We start from the raw sequence: 19,889 nt of genomic DNA, 5'->3' as shown, positions 1-19,889 counted from the left end.
TTTCTCAGATGCTTTTATAAAAGTGTTCCTGGTAAAATGTTTTATTTTCATGGAGATTCATGAAAATCACGACCTTGAGATCATGACCTGAGCCTAAACAAAGAGTCGGCTGCTCAATCAACTGAGCCACGCAAGTGCCCTGAAAATGTTTTGAACTAGACCTCTAGAAATCTTGACTGGCTAACTTCAGAACTCAGAAACAGCTTTATAATTTGGTTCAAATACTAACCATTGTTTTTTTCTGTGGTTTCCACAGAGGCCTCTTATTAAATACTTGATTGCTTGTGTAATGTAGGCCTAACTTTGAGAGCCCATTTTATATCACCCCCTTCAGAAATGAGTTTTACTAAACTGACCTATTGTTAGGACTGAGACTGGTTCGGTGAGATGGAACAATCCACCAACTCAACTTCTGGACTGTGAGACTTCTTGGTAGCATATTTACCTCACTTGCTTGACTGCCAGTGGGTCTCATATCCTTATGGGGCCCCTGTATGTACATAATCAAATTCTTTTCATGTTAATCTGTCTCATGTCAATTTGATTATTAGACCAGTCAGAAGAATCTAGAGGGATAGAGAAATTATTTTTCTCCCCAATAGTATCAGCATATGCATCTATGTCTCTATTTATATGTGACCTCACTTGTTATTATAAAACTGTTATTTACTTAAATTTTATCATATTACTGTACTGCTAGATAAAAATAATTCAAGGATACACATTAGATAAAATCTATAGGGGAAAAATTGTCTGAATTGCTAAAACCCTGCTACTCAGTGTCACCCATGGACCAGCAGCACTGGCATCACCTAGGAACTTGCTAGAAATACAGAACCCTCAGGCCTCAATTCCAGACCCACTGAGTCAGAATCCGCAACCTACTGAGCTCTCCACTTTGAGAAACTGTGCTCTAAGAGATTCTCAATTTAGCCTGTGGGATCAGTTTTGAACTATAGGAGGTAGTTTACTAAAGTTGGGGAAAGAAACAATAGTTTTGATCTAAGCACAGAAGTAAATGATAGCTCCACGAGGAATAAATTCTATGCTTCACAGGCTGACTTTTATTTTTAAACTTCAAAGAATGACTGTTGGTCGGTGGAGTTAGTGGGTGTTTTAACCAAGTATAACTCATGCCGTGCTACTGTCAGAGTTAACACCGTGGAACCATTCAGAATTTCATTCAGGACAGGACAGTAACCATCCCTTGTCTGACTGGAAAGTGAGTATTTGAATGAGGTGTTAATGGTGCTTTTTAATTTTTACAAATGATTCTAATTGATGATTAGTATTCACTTATTACTCACTTATTACAAGATTTTTTTTTTTAAGTTGGTAAATTAGCTAGCTGCTATTATAAAGATCAACTCGGAGCTTCTTTATGCAAGGGGACACATTCCTGAGACTGTCAGTGGTTTAAAAACTGAAGCTCAGTATCTGATTCCTCACTTTTTTATTTTTTCTTGGTAACAACCCCAGGGAAGAATTAAAATGAAAACAGGCTCTTGCCCTAAAAGCAGAGTTACAAAAAAAAAATCCCAGTTCCCTAAACTGGACACATGAGTAGCGATGGAAAAAATAAGTGGTCCGATCTCTCACACTTGAATGAGGCAATTAAATCAGCATTTATTCAGTGCCTGAAGGTGCCAGCAAGGGGCCCATGCAGGGGCTCAGGCTAATAACACCAGATTCCTGCCTTCAATGGGATTAGGTGACTTTGCTTTATCCATGACCGATCTCTTCCGGGCCTGCTGAAAAACCGGGAATTCTCGCCTTCTCGGTAATCAATTCACTCTGTGCTCTAGGTCAATGGGAGGATCAATGGCAATGAGAAAGTCTTGTTCTTTTTCATCTGGAAAATTAAACCTCCTTTCCAAAATGTCCTTAGTCACTGATCCTCATCAGTGAGGATAATCTTTCCTTTACTCTGGGCAGGTTGTTTTTATTCCGTGGGCCTCCAGAGCAGAAAGAAAAATCATTTTCGAAGCTTCCTCGTCTGTTGAATGTGCCTTGCACACTGGTGCTAAACAGGCAATAAATCATAATAAATGGAAATAGTCGCCCATGGCATGATCTGATGGAGTCGTTTAAACAATCGCTTTGTGTTGACAAAGGGTAGGGTGATTATGCTAGAGGAATTCAAAGGCGCTTGAAACAAATGAACTGGAGAAATTGCTGGAAAGATATGGGGGGTTTCTTCCCGGCCACAGACTCCCTTCGCTCCAGCTCAGCCTTGAAGTCTGGGACCCCCAGCAGGGTGGGCGACTAAGACCCCTCTGCTTCTGTGGCCTTCCTTCCTCGAGGGGGGCCCACGGCATAGCCGCCCCCGGCCCTGCCCCCGAGGGTGCAGCTTTGGGAGCTGGGCCTGGGCGACCTTGCACCGTCCGGCAGGTGGGGGGCTCCCTCCGTCGGGCTCTGCGCAGGTGGGCCGCTAATGGGCCGCCCCCTCCGGAGCCGGGCAAGGGCGCCGCTTGCATAAACGACGCTGCTGGAGGGCGAGCGACCTCGTGTGGGCCGCCTTGCACGCGGGGGCGGCCTTGCACGCGGGTGCGGCCTTCTGCAGCCTCCCGCTCCCCGCCCCCCGGCGGCGCACCTGTCCTCACCTGGCCCGGGGCACAGGCTCAGGCCACCGCGCCCAGGCTGGGGCTGCAGGGACCGTCCTCGGCCGCGCTCCAAGGACACGCGGGGCCCTGGGTCTCAGGCCTGGGGGCCGCAGAGACTCCCCTGCGGAGCGGCCGGGGGCTCACCTGGGACCCACCTGGGACCCTGGCAGCCTGGCCACAGGCGGTGACCCCGGGGCAGGTGGCTGAAGGGCACAGCCCAGGAGCAGGCGCAGCGGGGAGGGGCCTGGGAGGGGCACCACGTCCACGTCGTGCCCCACCCGAGGGCGCTGAGGGCTCTTCACATTGGCCTGCTGTTCCCGGGGTTTCTGCTCATTTCGGGTGAACTCAGGAGTGATCGGTGATTTGCACGGAAGTCGTGATTTGCACGACTTAGCTGCCAAGAGGCTGCTTGGGGAGGCGGTAGTCCTTTGAGAGGTCTTTCAGTAGGTCACGCACCTAAGAGTGCTAGAAAATTCCAGAGGAGCCTCAAGATGTGCCAGCTGCTGCCCCTGTGCCCCAGGTGTGTGTGTGTGGGGGGGTGAGCAGCTGGGGACACAGCTCCTTGTCCCAGACACCGGCTCCATCAGCTGAATGCTCCTGGTGGGCGGTGGGCCCAGATGTCAACGTGACTCAGCTGTCCTCTGGGTTAGCACGTCTGCTTCTCGTTGAAGCCTGTGGGCTTCACAACCCCTGCGAAGGAAAGATCCAACGCTGTTCACAGAGGGTCACTAGCCTGAGGTTGCAGCACGATGCTGGAAAGATCTTTGGGCTCAGACACTGAACGTGAGGCCTCTTGAGGCTTCCCAGGCTAGGAGCACTTAGAGAACAAAATGCAAAACACAGGAAGGGCACTTTCAAAACAGAGCTACAGATTTGGCTGAGCGAGAAACGTAACAGGAACTCCTGGATGCTGGCAGCTTCGCCACCTGCAGCCAGCATGCCTCAGAGCTGCTCATTACAGCTTCTATCAGGTTCGAAGCTCAGCGCCTTGAATCCCAGCCGACTGGCTGAGGTCAGAATCTCGAGACTCCAACGGGTTGTCCCTCTGAGCAGTTCATTTAATGGGGCCTCTTGAAACAAGCCTTCCTGCCCTAAGCCCCTCACAGAACCCTCTCCTGGGGACGAGGCTGGTGTCTGGGTGAAGCGAAGAGGTCTGGCCCGGAGGGCCGCTCCCTGTACTGCGAGCCATTTTCAAAGGCTGGAAGGACGATTCCATCAAGGTGGGTCCCCAAGACATCTGTGAGTAAAGGACATACGGATCCTAAATGGCTCCTTCTGATTCCAGATCTGTAGTTTTATTTCCTTTCTTTATCCTTTCTTCCTCTGTTAAGGTCTTTGAAGAGTTTTGCTCTTGACCCCAAAGAGTCAGGGTCCTGGGGCTTTTGTTCAGGTTCCCAGTGGCTGAGGAATATGTTGTTTGGCTACATTGATGTGGTTTGATGAATTATCTGAAGAGGAATGACATGAGGGACACCTGGGTGGCTCAGTCGGTTGGGTGGCCACCTTTGGCTCAGGTCATGATCCTGGAGTTATGGGATCGAGCCCAGCATCTGGCTCCCTGCTCAGGGAGTCTACTTCTCCCTCTCCCGACTAGTGCTTTCTCTCTCTCGTCACTCTCTCAAATAAAATCTTTTAAAATCTATAAGAAAAGAAAAGAGGAATGACAGGATAGTTTTATAGTGCTAAAATGGCAGTTCTTTCCCATTTTGGCAAAGATTATAGGCCCTGAACCAATAGGGATGAGCCATTCCCTATAATGGCTTAGAGCTGGGTTGAATTTTGAGTCTCTGGAGAGTTTTAGGCTGATCAAGAGGCCATGAACTCCTCTGGGCTATTGTGTGTGGGTTTTAAAAGTCTGGGCTATAGAGTCAAATTGCCTTGGTTCCAGTCTGTTTATCCTCTCTGATCAAGGCCACCCAACACTCTCTAAAGTTTGGTTTTCTTATTAATAAAATGAGAGTAATTGTAGTGGCTACTTCACAGGGTCATTAGGAGGTTTGAGAGCATTCAAGAACTTCAGCCACCCACTAGAGTGTCTGGCACACAGTCAGCACGAAATGAGTGGAAAACGAAGTAAATGCTGTTGTTATCACTGCTTGATCAAAGAAGACCCCATCCCCTCGATGAGGCTTTCTAGAGGCCTCAGATTCAACTAAATCTGGAATTACTCTCAATGAGTCAGCTTCATCCAGATCCAGATCTGGAGAATCCAAATGCAGCTGATTGACACAGCTGCCACGCTCCAAGATCTGGGAATCCAACAATACATCAAGTATATACCATATGCAGGAATGTACCAGCATTTCCCTTAAACAAGTTGAGGAAAGCCTTCGAATCAGGGTACAATATAGTAGAAGAACATAATCTTCTGGAGTTAGAAGACAGGTGCATGTACAATGTCAATCGCTAAGTAGCTGTGTGACCTTGGGCAAACAACTTAACTTCTCTGAACCTCATTTTTCATAACTTCAATACAAACTACTTTCCTTGCTTTTTTCCACAAAGTTGCCTTATATGAACGAATTCGGTAAAGACACTACACAAATATAGAGTGGGATGTTACTTTTCTGATCTCTATTACCTGACAAGAACTCTTTAAAACAGTAAGAGGTTTTTGTTTGGTTTGGTTTTTGGCTGCCTTTAAGTGACTAAAATTGATAGAAAAGGCTTTGGATATCCCCGGATGAGCCGGATGGACTCTTTTTTATCCTGTGTGTGGCTGGTGAAGTATGAGATGGGGACTACCCGTGTGGAGAGTCTGGATGCTGGAGTTTCATACCAGTGTAAAGATCAAGAGAAAGTTGCACTGGGAACTTAGAAATACTACTGCACTCCTGAGCCCTGGGAGTGGAAAGGATTACCCCAAATCTCTGTTTATATCTACTTAAAATGACTGACAAAACTGGATTAGGGTTCTGGGTTCAGACAGTCTTGGAGGATCGTCCATCAGCACCTTCCTCTCTCTCTCTCTCTCTCTCTCTCTCTCTTTTTTTTTTAGCATTTTAAACTTGAACAAGTCAAGTGAGTCAAAACCATTTTAATGGATGTGCAGCCAATGGCTTCACTGTCAACTTTTCACATTGCTGTTTGTTGGGGAATGAGTGAAGGTGAATCTGTCCTGTATTTGATTTTTGGTAATGCCTTTCCCTAGGACACAGGAACCCACAATTTGCTGAGAGGAAATAACTATAAACCTTAAGAGGTATAAGCTTCAGTTTCAAAAACTTAAAAACTGAGAACTGATGTACTTTTGGTGTAACATTAATTTTTACTAAGTTTGATCTATCTTTGCCAGACTCTAACCTAAAGCAAATGCTAAAAAAAAAAAAAAAAAAAAAAAAGACAACGAATGGCTCAGGTCAACCACTTGGATATAAATCTTATCTAAGTTGAACTCAATTGTCTTTGTTCTTTCATCTTCCCAGGGTAGCTTGATTAAATGTAAATGCGGGAAAAAGGGTAATTTTTTGGTCATAACTTGTACTTCCATCTTGAGGAGGAGATCTCTATTTCATGATTTTATGAGAGATATTCATGAACATCATGCGCTTTCTTTATCCACAAATTTACAGATCCTTTTCAGGATCCAGAGTTGCCAGGCATTCTCTCTCTTTGTAAGATTGTTATCAATTCTTTCTAAGTGGAAATATTGTTGCTTTAAGTAGGTCTGTGGGGGGGGGGGCGGGGGGGCTAGGGATGTTTTCTTCCTCTCCCAACGTAGCCATGAGGAAAACAGGTCAGCTGCTATCATTGCCAAACCAGGGACAGGATCGCTGCGTACAACCCACCCACGATGACATTAGCACATCCTCAGACTCCAGCTTCACTTTTTGCTGAATACGAGTGAGCCATTCAGTCTTGAAGGAGACTTTCAGTATAGTTTTTTCCATTCCTGTCTTATTTTTTTTTTACGACAGTATAGAAGACTGGTTGGTTCGGCAGTAGACTAAGGCCATTTCTCATCTGACGCATATCTTTGGATAGACTGTTAGATGGTAGGCACTTAGGTCAGGATACAACGGTCAACAAGACAATGGCAGTGCCCTTGCGGAACTAACATACCATTTGAGGGGGTTAGCTGTTTGGCTAATAGAGGTTCCTACTGAGAAACAGAGTCAGAGAATCAATGGCAAAGTCAACTTGATTCAAAGGACCTTGGTGTCTTCATTTACTAAAAGTGGGAATAAAGGTCAAATGTGATTGGAAACTCAGGGTGCAAGTGGTATTGTTTGGGAACCTTCCCTCAGAAGTTCGAGAATGCATCTAAGTGATGAAGATAGAAGAAGATAGGACAGCAACAACTGTATAATGATCTTTGGTGGCAGGGTGGGGTGGGCGGGAGGTCTTCTACGTTTCTTTAGTTCCTTTCTTTACTTAGCCATTCATCCCATCGAACACTGAGTGGCCAGTTTGTGACCCGAAGGCAGGGCAATGTGCTGGCCTTTGGGAATATGAAAATGAATTTAAAAAGTGCTCTTTCTGATCTTGTGGAGCTCATATTCCAATGAAGGACACCTAAATAAATGTAATACAATTTGTTAAGCACTTTAATAGAGTTATATACTGACTGATATGAAGATGTAGAAAAATTCCTTCACATTTACTTTTGAGAAAGATTACCTGACTAATGATGACATTTTCAGGCGCCTTTTCAATTCCAATCAACAACTTTATGCTTACGTATGTATGTGGGATAAAGCCTCTTTGCCTTCATCGGAGAGGGAGATTTCCTTTCATCAGAGCCCTTGTCATCTACAACTGCGCACTTCTCTTGGTAAAGAGCATGGATGAAAGTGGAAGCGAGCTTTAGCTTTCAAATTAATAACAGTAGATGAATTAGAAATGATTTAACTTTTCAACATCATTTGACCTTCCTGTTTTACCATGTCTCTGACCAATCTCCCTTAAGGCACAGACTGGTTTGAAGTTTCTATAAAAGGAAAAGAGCTCCAGTAGCATCATATGCTTATTTCTGCATCTGTTTTCCATTTTCTGCTAACTTTAATATATGAACCAGTGTGAGGGGAAAACTCAATTGCTCTCTTGGCAGCTACAGAGCTAGTTCACCCTTGGCTACTGTATATTATTTTTTGGCTCAAAAACTTCCCAGGGCTAGATCAGAGTATAGTGGGTTTTTTTTTTTGTTGTTGTTGTTGTTGTTGTTGTTGTTGTTGCTGCTGTGTTTTTTTTTTTTTTTTCTTTTGTGATGGATACATTTTGGCTCAACTCTGAAACAAGCTGGCTTTTCCTGTAATTGAAAATGTTTGGTGACTATGGCAACACTCTCATTAGCCACAAGGGAGTACTCATTTGTTGGTGAATGAACATTTTTGTCTTTTCCTTTTTACTTTGCTTTCAGGCAAGCAGCAGACCCCTCTAGGTATATTCTGGGTGCTTTGCAGCCTTGTCCCATGAACTTAACATCTAGATGGGAGATGTGTCTTCTCAACTCCCTCCTCAGCTCTCCCTGACAGCTGCTATCCTAGACTAAGTTCTCGTACTCAAGCCTTATGATACTTTCTCTAGTGGCTGTTCAGCAGCTTGGTGTCCTTCCTGTGAACTCAGCCAAGGTTGAGAACCTGACATAGGCAGAACCTGAATGGTGAGCACACAGTTGAAAAATTGAGGAGCTAAGAACCTAATACCAAAGGAAGGCATCCCATATTCTCTGGGTCCTAACAGGGCCAGAGATACCAGCGGCTCCAGCATCAGGCCCAGTGAAGACAGTGCTCAGATGGTTTGGGTCATCCTAGGTGGGGCTGTCAACCACTCCGTTTGAATTGCCTCTAACATGACTCCTGTGGGCTCAAGATTGTGACCATGATGTAGAATTAGCTAATAGCTTCATTTGAGGCTAAATATCTGTCCAGAGTCCTCAAAGGCTGAGCCATGGCCAAGTCATGGGAATGTTGCTTTTAATCAACTTCCACTACTGAATAACTCATGATAGCTCTAGCTAGAACAAAATTAGCTCTGGATCAACTGCACCGAGAGCTACAGTTACCCTTATTCGCTGAGCAGGAAAGAACTAAATCAAAAGCTGTAATTAAAAAAGATAATGATTTTTAAATTAGTTTTTATTAATAGAATTAAGCCATATTAAGTCTTGAGATGGTATCATAAATATGCTAATAAAATGTTCTTCCCAAAGGAAAACATATATGCTGAGTAATTTAAAAGTCATATATTGCACATTGGTTTATACATTAAATATTAAATTAAATGTATTAACTGGCAATATAAAGTAGCTGAAGGACATTTTGCATCACTAGCTAAATAACCAGGTAACTGCTTACCCAGTCTTTATATAATGGGCAGGCTAAACCCCTGTTGATGGGATATTAAATTGGCTATACTGACTAGTCGGAGAATGGCCATTTCTTACGAGGAACTGCAGAATGAGAGTGGGTGTTCTGTGTCTGTGCATATCACCTAGTAGGAAAGGAAGAAAGATTGGAGTAGGATGACTTAGATGATCAAGAAACAACAAATTCTCCTGTGAAGGCCATTAAAATAGGGGAGGGGGCAGTGGAATCTTCTTTCTTGGATGTCTATCTGTCTAGCTCAGCTGTCTAGGGAATCTTTAGTGTGGAACTGCCTGAGGAGAAGAAAATGAATGGGATTAGCTCCTGGTGAGCCTCTAATTGCGCCAGCCTGATGCTGTGCGGCAGCATGTTGCCTTTTAGAAGGCTGCCAAGCCTTGTTGGATTCTCTAATGGTGAACTTGTCACTTTCCCTAAACCTACTGTCATCTTCACTCTCCAACTTCTCCAACCCTCTGCCATTGGGTATTGGGGAGCCAGCCTCCCCCGAGGTCACTTCATAAGGAAGTTGGCAGTCCCCCATGTCCAGGCCTCTGCTCTCCTGCCCTGGCCGGGGCCCCTGTTTCAGCTCCTCTACAACATGGCGGTCAGTGGTTGCCATGCTGTCATCACTGCCTCCACCTCCAGCCTTTCTTGTGCCCTCCCCCAGCCCTGTTGTCTCCATTGTGCTGCCCCTGTGGCACAGCATGGGCCTAAACTGCAGGCTTGACCTCCCTCGCACATGGTACATCCCATGTTTCACTCTAGTGAAAATGCCTTCCCTGCCCTAACCCTCAGGTCCTCATTTTCATTAATTTTGCTATGACAGGATTGCCCCACAGCTTCTATGCCTTCCCAAAGCCTGCCCGTTGTTCAAGGCTCTGTTCAAATGTCAGCACATTTTTGAAGTCTTCTTTGATAAGCTTGTAAGAGATGCACTTTGTGCATCTTTTCTGAGCACATGTTGGTTGATATTTACTTATGGGGATATTGGTATGGGCCTTGCCTACTGGATAACTGTTTATTCATCTTTCTGTTCCTTGAAGTGCTAAGGTAATGGCTTGCATCAAAAATTTGTTGACTCAAAAAAATGAATCAACTCAAACAAACAAACAAAACAAACCTCACCCCCCTAACAACAAAAAACCCTTGCCCAGTTGATACTAACTGGAATGGGTAACCAAGTAGATATTCTGATGTCCTTACTGGTGTGAATCCTATACGCAGGGCATATTAAATTGGGGGACGGCTTTGTTATTTATACTTTGAAAGACTGCACTTCAGGAAGAAGCCTGGGTAGAGAAAATAGTGATCTCTAGAAGTTGCCTAAAAGTCCTTTTATATATAATTTGTATTTTGATATATGCATATATCTGTAGAAGGTTATAAAGCTGAAACGTGTCAGCTATAGTCACTCTCTCATTTTCTTTCCCCTTGGTCTACAGTTTCATTAAAAATATTTTTTTTCTGAATTACTAAAATAGCATTTTAATTAGAGACACTTTGGAAAAGAGTATTATCTGAGTAGTAATTCTCATTTTTTCAGAAAAAAAAAACTATTAAAAACTTGGATTTACCTCTGTGGTTTTTTTTTTTCTTTCTTCTTTTCTTTCCATAACATTTCTCCTCTCTACCTTCATATTTATATAAACTGGATTTTCATTCCATGCTATTTTGGGATCGGAGGAGTGGCTTGTCCCAGGGCCTCCATTCACCCCAGGATGGGTCTCAAACATAAATAGTTCTGTTGATTTCTGTTCTTAGTTTTAAGGCATTCTGAAGAATTTCCAGTGATGATAAAGAAGGCTGGGACATTTTACAAAATGACTCCAAAATTAAACTTGAATTTATTCTATCCTCTCCCCATCAAACTCATGATGTATTGCCTTTTCAAAAGGACAAGACAGGATAAGAAGGAGACACCATGAAATGAAAGAGGAGATACAGCCTCATAATTAACCACATCACCAGTCTGATCAGTGAAGTGCTTCTCCCTGGAAATGGTCATTGCAAACCGCAAACAAGTGTGAAGATGAAGAATGAGAGGCGCTTAAGTTCATTTTTGGCTCGGTGCATGTAGGGCTAAGGCCCCTGGCTGAAGTTTTTTCCTTCTAGAAATTTCACCCAGTGCTTGCACCTCGGCCAACGTCAGTTTGGTTGCTCAGCCATTCCCACTTGACGGAAATATTCTCTGAGCTGTTCTTCCACCATAAATCACGGCTGGGGGCTCTGTACTTGCTCCTGTAATCTGCTTTGGCCCATAACAAATGGTTGGAGACAGAATTACAGTTCCATGATGTTTTAGAGGCTTGCAGTAAAGCACCTCCCAGCCTTTAACACCTCCTCTCCATCCCCATTGTGGATGTGGGTGGTGGTGGGGGGGGGATCTATTTGAACTTGAGAAACAAAGCCCATCCATTCCAAGGATACACTTTGCCAGACTCTGTCAGATGACATCCTCTAACAATATACCTGGTGGAGCAAAACCACCAACGCAATGCTTCTTTTAAAACATTGCAGGGATGTCTCACTGTTTTCTTATTTCGTTCAGAAGAAGAAAATGAGAACTCAATGCATTTCAGGTCTCATTGACCAGCGATGTACTTCCGAATTTATATCTGTAATTTCCCAAACATTTGTGCTCTTGGCAATGAGATGCTCACTCTAAGATCTTATGGTCTTCTGGCCTATGAAATATGCTACTATTCCTCTTTTCAAATGCCATTTTTACATTGAGACTGATAATGAAGGCTGTATGATAGTACATAAGAGGTCAATAAATCTTTCACAATAGAGAAAGTTCCTTATATTGCCAGGTATAACTTGTCTAGATTTTTCCATTTTTCCCATCTTAAAAAGTTTCCTCAACTTTCTCTTTGCTGGCTATTACGTATGTAGTTAAGTGCTACAGTGTGTTTGTATAACACACTTTCTTTCTTTCTTTTTTTTTTTTTGTATAACACACTTTCATACTCAGTTTTGTCCTTCAGTAATTTTTACCCTTGGCTAGAAACTGGTCTAAACCTTCTGGATCTCATATTTAAATTGTCTGATGGTTTTAGATCAATGTTATTGACCAGTATTCTGATTCATTTAGTCTCTTTTCTTCCACATAAGAGGCATCCAGTCATTCTTGCTAAAACCTTGAGGATGGCTATTCAAAGCGAAGGTTGAACATAAAGGAGTATTCTCAGCTCACTCAGGATGGTCACATAGGACAAGACAACTCTTGCTGGAGTGCCAAGGCTGTCTGCTTTGGGCATCAAGTGAATGACACAGGAGGATTTTCCATAGGCTGCTGCTCTTCAGCTGGGAGTACTTTGAGATGAGTGCAGAGAAGGCAAGGGAATGGAAACGTTTGTTTGTTTCTACAACAGGCTTGTAGGTTAGTCAGAAATTCCTTTTGTGTCTTAGATTTCTGAGCTACAAGGTGAAGATGATTCTCCCATGTTATGATCTGTCTTTACCAGATTCTCAGAGGCCTGCCAGCTGAAAACATCACCTCATAAGAATTTTCTCCATGAAGTAGCACATATGTGAAGGTAAGGCTTCGTTACCTTCCTAGGACGGATGACAACTAGTTAACATGGGCTCTACTGGTTTCCTCACATACTACCAACTCAGCATGTTGCTCAAATGGAAACATGGTTTACTCAAGTTAACAGAAAGGAGCTTCAAAATCCTCCTTTGTCAGCTGATACCTCTGAAGCCACAAGCCAGTGGCCTCCTGGTGATGACTGACCCCCACTGGAACACCAGTGTGCCGTGAGCCTGTGGTAGGTCAGTGTTTAGCGTGCCGTGGGTCAATTCTGCTGTGGGCAAGTGAAGCCTGACTGACATCCATTGTTGAAGTGTCTGAAAAGGTCTTATTGCCCAGAACACTTTGGAAGAAAGCCATGGTAAGTAATATCAGGGGTGTCATGGGCTTGGGCCTCGTCTTGACTAATTGTTCTTCCCTAGAGAAATAGAGTGCACAGATGCAGGGAACTTCTGAGTTATCTGAGAAGGCCTATGATTTTTCAAGCTGTCAAGAAACCGTCATGAGATTGCACATAGCCCTCTGCTTCTTTGAGAAATATTGTTAGTGCTGTTTAAAAACAAACTAAACAAAATGGAAGCGACAATAAAAGTGAGACATGCTGTCCATCCTAATAAATAGTATGCAATTGTGTTTGCAGCCGGAGGGATGGTCAGCCATTTCCCTATGTCACAAATGAGGTGGGGGAGCCCCAGAGAGCTGAGGCCAGGGCCTGAGGCATTTTGCTGGGAGTGAGGGGCAGCCTGGCCTTCCACCCACCGCAGTGCTGACTCTCAACCCTGGACACTTTTTATCAGATCACAGGACCTCTGCTAGGGCTCACAATGCTTGGCTATGGGAAAAGATAACAAAAAATAAATAATAAAATAAAAGATAATTAAAAAATAACAAATTTACTTCCTCACTCAAGGGTAGGTCCCAAAGCTGACTCCCCTGACGTTGTCCATGTTCCCATGAGGATGCAGATACTCTCTGACCCACTGGTTTTGCTTTTCAGAGGTTTCCCTAAGGAAATAATCAAAGATAGAGGGGCCAGTATAGCTACGAGGGTATTTTTTGTAGTGTTTATCACAACAGTGGGAGAAGTACATGAAGAAGAGAAGTCTAAATAGGGGATTCGTTAAATGATAAATCTAGATAACAACGTACAAGGGAGTCATGGAAAATGATGTAAGAAGGATATTCAGTTTCCCTAGTAGTCTCAAAATATTGTCAAATGAAAAGAAAAAAAACCAGGCTTCAAAATACAATGGTTACATTTTCAAAAGAGAGAAAGAGTTCTCTTCCTTCTTGACTATTTCTGTATTTGAGATACGCTATCATATGTATTAATTCATGAAACTCAGTAAAAGTTATCTCAAGAAAGAGTTCCCAGTAGGGCATCACTTGAGAACTGACGTAGCCACAGATTGACAGCAGGAACATTGTCAAAACGGAGTTGTAAGGTACAGCCTTTCTTAATTCCTGTTCTAGGAACTCATTCCAGAACTTTAGCCTTTCAGACCGCTCACTTGAACAGTTGATGAGGAGACTCTTACTACAGAACATGTCCCAGGCTTGCGGCATCCTCTGAGCAGGTGATGGCGGGCGGGGGTGGGGGGGTTCCCTTCTCTGCCCTTCTCTCCCCTTTCCTTGTCCTTGCCTTCAAAGGGGGTGGGGACCCATGGGACTGACAGGTCATGAACCTGCCAGGGGACTATGTATCTATTTGGAGATCCAAGAGTGAGGCTAAGGCCCCTAAATGCTTTCTCTCAGGTGGAATCCACTAACCAGGAATTTGGGAAAATAGAGTCAACCCTTCCTGTATTTTCTCCTCTCAGGTCTCTAGCAGGACCTGAAGTCTGAGGCTGTTCTCCCTCACTCTCTAAGCTCCCTCTCCACACTGCGTGTTCCTTCCTTGTTTCAAAGTGGCAGCATCCACATTCTGGGGTGAGTGGATTGTGGAAAGATCAGATGGAGAAGAATGATGAAAAGGCTAAGTCAGAAAAAAATTTCAGCTGAAAATTGTTTACTCTTTGCGGGGAAATAGAGGTGGAAATAATTGACTGGATTTTGTTGCCTTCTGTTCAGTAGTCTAAACTGAACTTTGAGCTTGCTGTGAGGTATTAAAGGCTTAGTTCTAGCTTTGTGATTTTCAAGCACGCTCCTACTCCCACGAGATCGACCTCAGAATCGCCTGGATCCAGTACCACTCTCTTTTATGAACTGTATTTATGTTGCACCCTCTTTGGAATGGAGGAAACCAGGTCTACCGGGTCAGCGTGGTGGCTCATTCTTAGAATGCAGTCATGTTACCCAGCACATACATAGACTTAAATGGAGCGGTGTAGTCTAAATCTAGGCAAAAGGTGCTGTGGTTAGTTAAAACAACTTAATTTCATCCTGGAAGGCTGAAGACTGGAAGTCAGGGATTCTTTCCTTAAGAAGACTCCCCACAGCGTGCCCCCTCTCAGCCTAGTCTACTGCGCTCCTCTTCATCTGAGGGTATCTACTGTGTTTTATGCGCTGTGGTTATTTTTATGTTTCTTTAGTCATAGGAGTACTTGTTTCTCTCTCTTGCCTAATACACCATAGTCTTTTGGAGGGCAGGTGGACACTGCTATTTCCTTTCTATTCATTCATTCATTCATTCATTCATTCATTCACTCATCCATTCATACAATGCAGTGCAAGGAACCATCAGATGCCAAGCATTGGACACCCGAGCTAGTAGACATGGCTTCTGTCCTCAGCCACCAGTTAGTTCTCTCAGGGAGCTAGTATGGGGCTCTGGGCTTGAGGAGTGACCCAGTAGCTAAAGAACTAGGAGATAAGACAGAGAAGTTCAACACATTTTTTTTCACAGGAAAGCACAAAGAGTATTATGATCTTCATGTCACATTTTGTGATGCTAAATAACCTGGTGGTGTGTTTCCATTTACATCACCTGTCACTGTGTGGGGAGCACCACCTCTTGCCACCTGAGGCTCCCCATGACGACAAAGGGAACACTTTTCTCAGTGAACTTCTTGGGGAAGGGAGACAGGATTGTCTTTTATCAGCGTTTGTCTGTTTCCCCAGCTCCTACTTAGCTCAGCTGGCAGGACAATGGACATACCTTCTCCCCACTGAACCTGACCTGTCTCAAAGAAGCCTTTGTGAAAGGTGGTAAACAAAGGAATATAAATGAGTGAACCATTGAAACAACACCAGACTCAGGAACTTCCTTTTCTACATATGCAGTCCTACTTCCGCACGCCCTGGCGGGACTCCAAAGCCAATTCCTCACTTCAAAATCAACCAAACAAAGGCAAGAACCTAAGAAGCAACTTTAGACAAGCAAGCAAGCAACTTTACCGTGGTAAGAGACAAGGGTGCTAATGCCAAGCTTGTGGTGACGAGGCCTCTCTCCTACTGATTGCTCCTTTAAGAAGCTCATCACCCTTCATCTAGTTGCCCTAAGGGCTGCCCAACATCAGTGCAAATTACAAAATAAAGCTCAGAAGCTGGGACGTCCTCTGTGCTTTGAACTCCAAAGCTTTAGAGCTGCAGGTTCTCCTAAAAGCCCCTTGTGGCATTTTCTTCTTTTTTGGTGGGAAGGGTGTAAAAAAAACCATAAAATTTACTATCTTAACCATTTTAGGTATACAGTACAGTAGTGTTAACTATACACATGTTGTGCAACAGATCTCTGCAACTTTTTCATCTTACAAAACCGAAACCCTATGGCCGCTGAACAAACTCCCTTTCCCCCTCGCTCCTAACTCCCAGAAACAACCATTTCTATTTTCTGTTTCTAAGACTTGACTACTTAGCTACCTCACAGAAGTGGAATCATGAGATATTTGTCTTTTTGTGATTGGTTTATTCCACTTAGCACAATGTCCTGAGGGTTAATTCATGTTGTAGCATGCAACAGAAAGTCTTCCTTTTTAAAGATCAAATAATATTCCATCATGTGTATATGCCACTTTTCTTTACCCATGATGGACATTTGGGTTGCTTCCACCTCTTGGCTATTGTGAAGAGTGCTGCAAAGAATGAGGATGTGCAAATACCTCTTTGAGATCCCATCTTCAATTCTTTTGGATACACACCCGGGAGTGAGATTGCTGGTAGCTCTATTTTTTATTTTGTCAAGGAATCTCCATACCATTGTCCATAGTAGTGGTACCATTTTACATTCCCACCAACAGAATGAGGGTTCTCATTTTTCCACTTTCTTGCCAACACTTGTTCTTTCCTTTTCTTCTTCTTCTTTTTTTAATCATGGCCATCAGACAGGTGTGAGATGAGATCTCATTGCGGTTTTGAGTTGCATTGCCCTGATGGTGAGTGATGCTGAGCATCTTATCATATGCTTGTGGGCCATTTGTACATCTTTGTTGCCCAACCATAGTACCCAGGGCTTTTTAGCTAAAGCTTGTCGGTGCCCTATAGCCTTGGGTGTAGAAAGACTGGGACCCAGTTTTACTGTATTTGACAAACTGAAAGGCAGCCAACAATCCCTCACAAGCTGAGTAAGCAGTGAGATGTTTTGCGGGTGGGCATCGCCTAATATTTCCCTTTCAAAACAAGCTACTGTATTGATTGCTGTATGCCCAGCGATAATAAGCTCTTGATGGAAATAATGGGAAAGGCCAACTGAACAGATGTATTTCACTTGGAAAAGATAATTTTTCTTCCTTCTGGCATTTTATATGAAAAAAAGAGAGATCTTGAATATAGAAAGAGACATTAAGAATTCCTGCTACTTGCTTTCTCTGTGTTAGTGAATATTCATAATGAATGACAAAATGACCCAATTCATTTTTTGAAGGCGCTATGTTAACAAGAGACAATCTTTCTCCAGAAAAATCCAATGTATGAAAGCAACTCCAAGTAGTCATATATAAGATGACCATGTCCATACATTAAAGTTGGGATTATAAGGGACAGTGGCCACCGTGTCACAGCTCACCTGTCACAGGGTAGCAGGGAGGTGACAAAGAGCTTGGAGCAGGCAATGAGGGAAATTCTGGATTCCGATTCTCCTTTCCTGGCCTTCCTCTCACCCCCAGTTTTCTGTGCTCTTCCTTGATGACCCCCAACTGCCCTTTGGGTTTTACCTGCTGGAGATGCACTACTCTACATGTTATGAATCACTGTCTGCATCTCTTAAAATCCCATATGCTGGAATCTTGTCTCACATTTAGATCTTTCATCCATTTTGAGTTTATCTTTGTGTATGGTGCAAAAGAGTGGTCTAGTTTCATTCTTCTGCATGTGGATGTCCAATTTGCCTTTCTCCCACTAGATAAGTTCACTCACATTACTTTCAATGCTGGTACTTAAAGGCACCATGTAACTGAATCCTATAATTGTACAGAGAAGAAAACTGAGGCCCTGAGAAGTTAAGTAATTCTTGAAAGGTCACCTGTCTTGTTAATGGCTTCATTTCTGAACTCTCCTATTTCTTTTTCCTGACAGTGGCTCTGCCATCTTCTCCAGTGCTTAGTATCTTATCTTGGGGATGATTTTTCGGTCCTCCCTAATTTTTATTCCCTTTACACCATCAGTTACCAAGTCTTAATGACTCTTCTTTCAAGATTCTTGATATTGTCAACTCTGCTGTATTTCATTTCGATTGTTTTCAGCACCTCATTAACCCATCCCTGCGTTTCTAGGTTACTGGGATGGCCTCTTCATTTGATTTACCTCCTTAACTGATTCATCAGTGATGCACAACTCTGCTGGTCATTGCATTGACCTGAGGCATATTAAAAAAGAATCACAGCATACCTGAGCCTACTCTCCCACCCATGGAAATCACTACTCCCTCCCAATGGTTTAATTGGTTTGGGGAGAAGCCTCTACAGGTAATTTTTAAATATAAGTTTCCCAGGTATTTCTAATGAGTAGCTAAGATGGAAAACTCTTTGAAAACAAAATGAAACAAACTCTTTCCAAAAATGTTCTCTGTAATCCCTGAAATACTTCTTTGACCACGTCAGCGTGCCACTCAAGAATCTTCTGTGCCTCCTCATTGCCATTGGTTTTTAGGTATTGGCCTCTTCCAGGCATTCAGACTTCTTGCCCTTCTATTCCCTCTGCTTTTCAGAAGGGATCCTGCCTGTAGTTGAGTCATTTGCTTCTTAGTATCAAAATCAGCTCCCATAGTCTCCTATTTCTATTTTAGGTTGTAGCACCCTTTGCCTTTCTCTCTGCTCATCCCAAACCCTCTGGTTTCTCAAGGGTTATCTTAAGACTGGCTTCCTTCAAGGAGCCCTGTCTGACTATTCTGGTCATTATCTTCCTTTCTTGTCTCAAATTCCCTTATCATTTGGGTTTGTACTGGCTTGTACTTGTTCCAAGTCAGTATTTGCAGCTCTTTAATGAGGTGGAGAGCTCTTGGAGGGGAGGAAGAGACAATGCCACATTTATTTTCTGTAGCCCCCACAGCATCAAAGAATGTCTGGCACATATCATAAAATAGGTCATTTCGCTTGAACTTGATATAGACCCAGGAGGCTAGACAAAGAGCTTGGAGAGTTTTTCAGAGTGGTCTCTTTTTCACAGCAGGGAGGTAGGCACATAATCCCACGCAGATAGATCTAACATTAGCTTTTGTTTCATAGTCCCCTGAAGTCTCTAGAAGACTATATTATACATGGCACTTCCATAGCAAAGAAGCAACTCCAGCATGTTAAACTATAATTCGTAATGGCAACATAGGTCAGAACTACAGTTTGAGAGAAAACACCTTATAGAAATAATAAAACCTAGATTAACCAGAAATGATTGCCTGGCACATTCAATAAGCCAGTTTTCCTCCACTCTGCTCCTAACAGAAAGAGATACAGTATAAGAAAACAAGCAGACTGGCAGGAATTTATAAAAACCACCACCACCACCACCACCACCACCACCACCACCACCACCACCACCAGACCCTACTTCTGGTTTAGGTTGAGACAATCAGTGGAAACCTGGGATATCATCCTATGCCTTCTGCAGCTATCTACAAAAGCTTACATTGAAATTTGCTGTCAGAGTAATAACTCTAATCCTGCAAACCTTTAGTCATTCATTCACCTACTCATTCACTCTGTAAAGCATCATATTAATAACCTGGTTGATGACCAGTATTTGAATTCTATAAAGAGGAGGAAGGATGTGGATATTGATAACTCTGTCATAAAACAGAGTAAGAGGAGACAGAAAGATATAAAGGGCTATGGGATTTCAGAGGAGTGGGAGGTTACTTCTTATTGGTGGGCTTGGGGAAGGATTCATGGAGGGGGCAGCCTTTGACCTGGTTCTTAAAGGAGGACATGATTTGGGGAAAGGGTTTCTCGAGCCAAGGGATCAGCATGTGCCCAACCACAAAGGTGGGAATATAGGGCAATGGCAGTGTTGCAGTGTAGCTGGAGCACAGATATGAAATAGGATATTGTGGGAGAGAAGAGATAAGACTGATTTGGATGG

General features: G+C 43.4%; 1 protein-coding gene across 45 annotated transcripts in view; it reads right to left on the bottom strand.

Moving 5' to 3' along the window:
• MAGI2 (membrane associated guanylate kinase, WW and PDZ domain containing 2) overlaps nucleotides 1–19,889 on the bottom strand; it is a 1,307,576-nt gene that overhangs the window by 41,394 nt on the left and 1,246,293 nt on the right. For 5 of the 45 annotated variants that reach the window (XM_072759865.1, XM_072759866.1, XM_072759872.1 and 2 more), the window contains one exon: nucleotides 1,437–4,242. The exons of 33 other annotated variants lie outside the window; for them this stretch is intronic. In XM_072759865.1, coding sequence (XP_072615966.1) covers nucleotides 4,214–4,242 — 29 coding nt within the window. In that variant the 3' untranslated portion in view covers nucleotides 1,437–4,213. Of the gene's footprint in view, nucleotides 1–1,436; nucleotides 4,243–19,889 lie in introns of those variants that run through there. 7 more of the 45 variants (XM_072759853.1, XM_072759848.1, XM_072759861.1 and 4 more) reach the window with 2 other exon arrangements.

Source organism: Vulpes vulpes, chromosome 5 (genome assembly GCF_048418805.1).
Source record: "Vulpes vulpes isolate BD-2025 chromosome 5, VulVul3, whole genome shotgun sequence".
Classification (NCBI taxonomy): domain Eukaryota; kingdom Metazoa; phylum Chordata; class Mammalia; order Carnivora; family Canidae; genus Vulpes; species Vulpes vulpes.
This window is presented reverse-complemented; position numbering and strand designations above follow the sequence as displayed.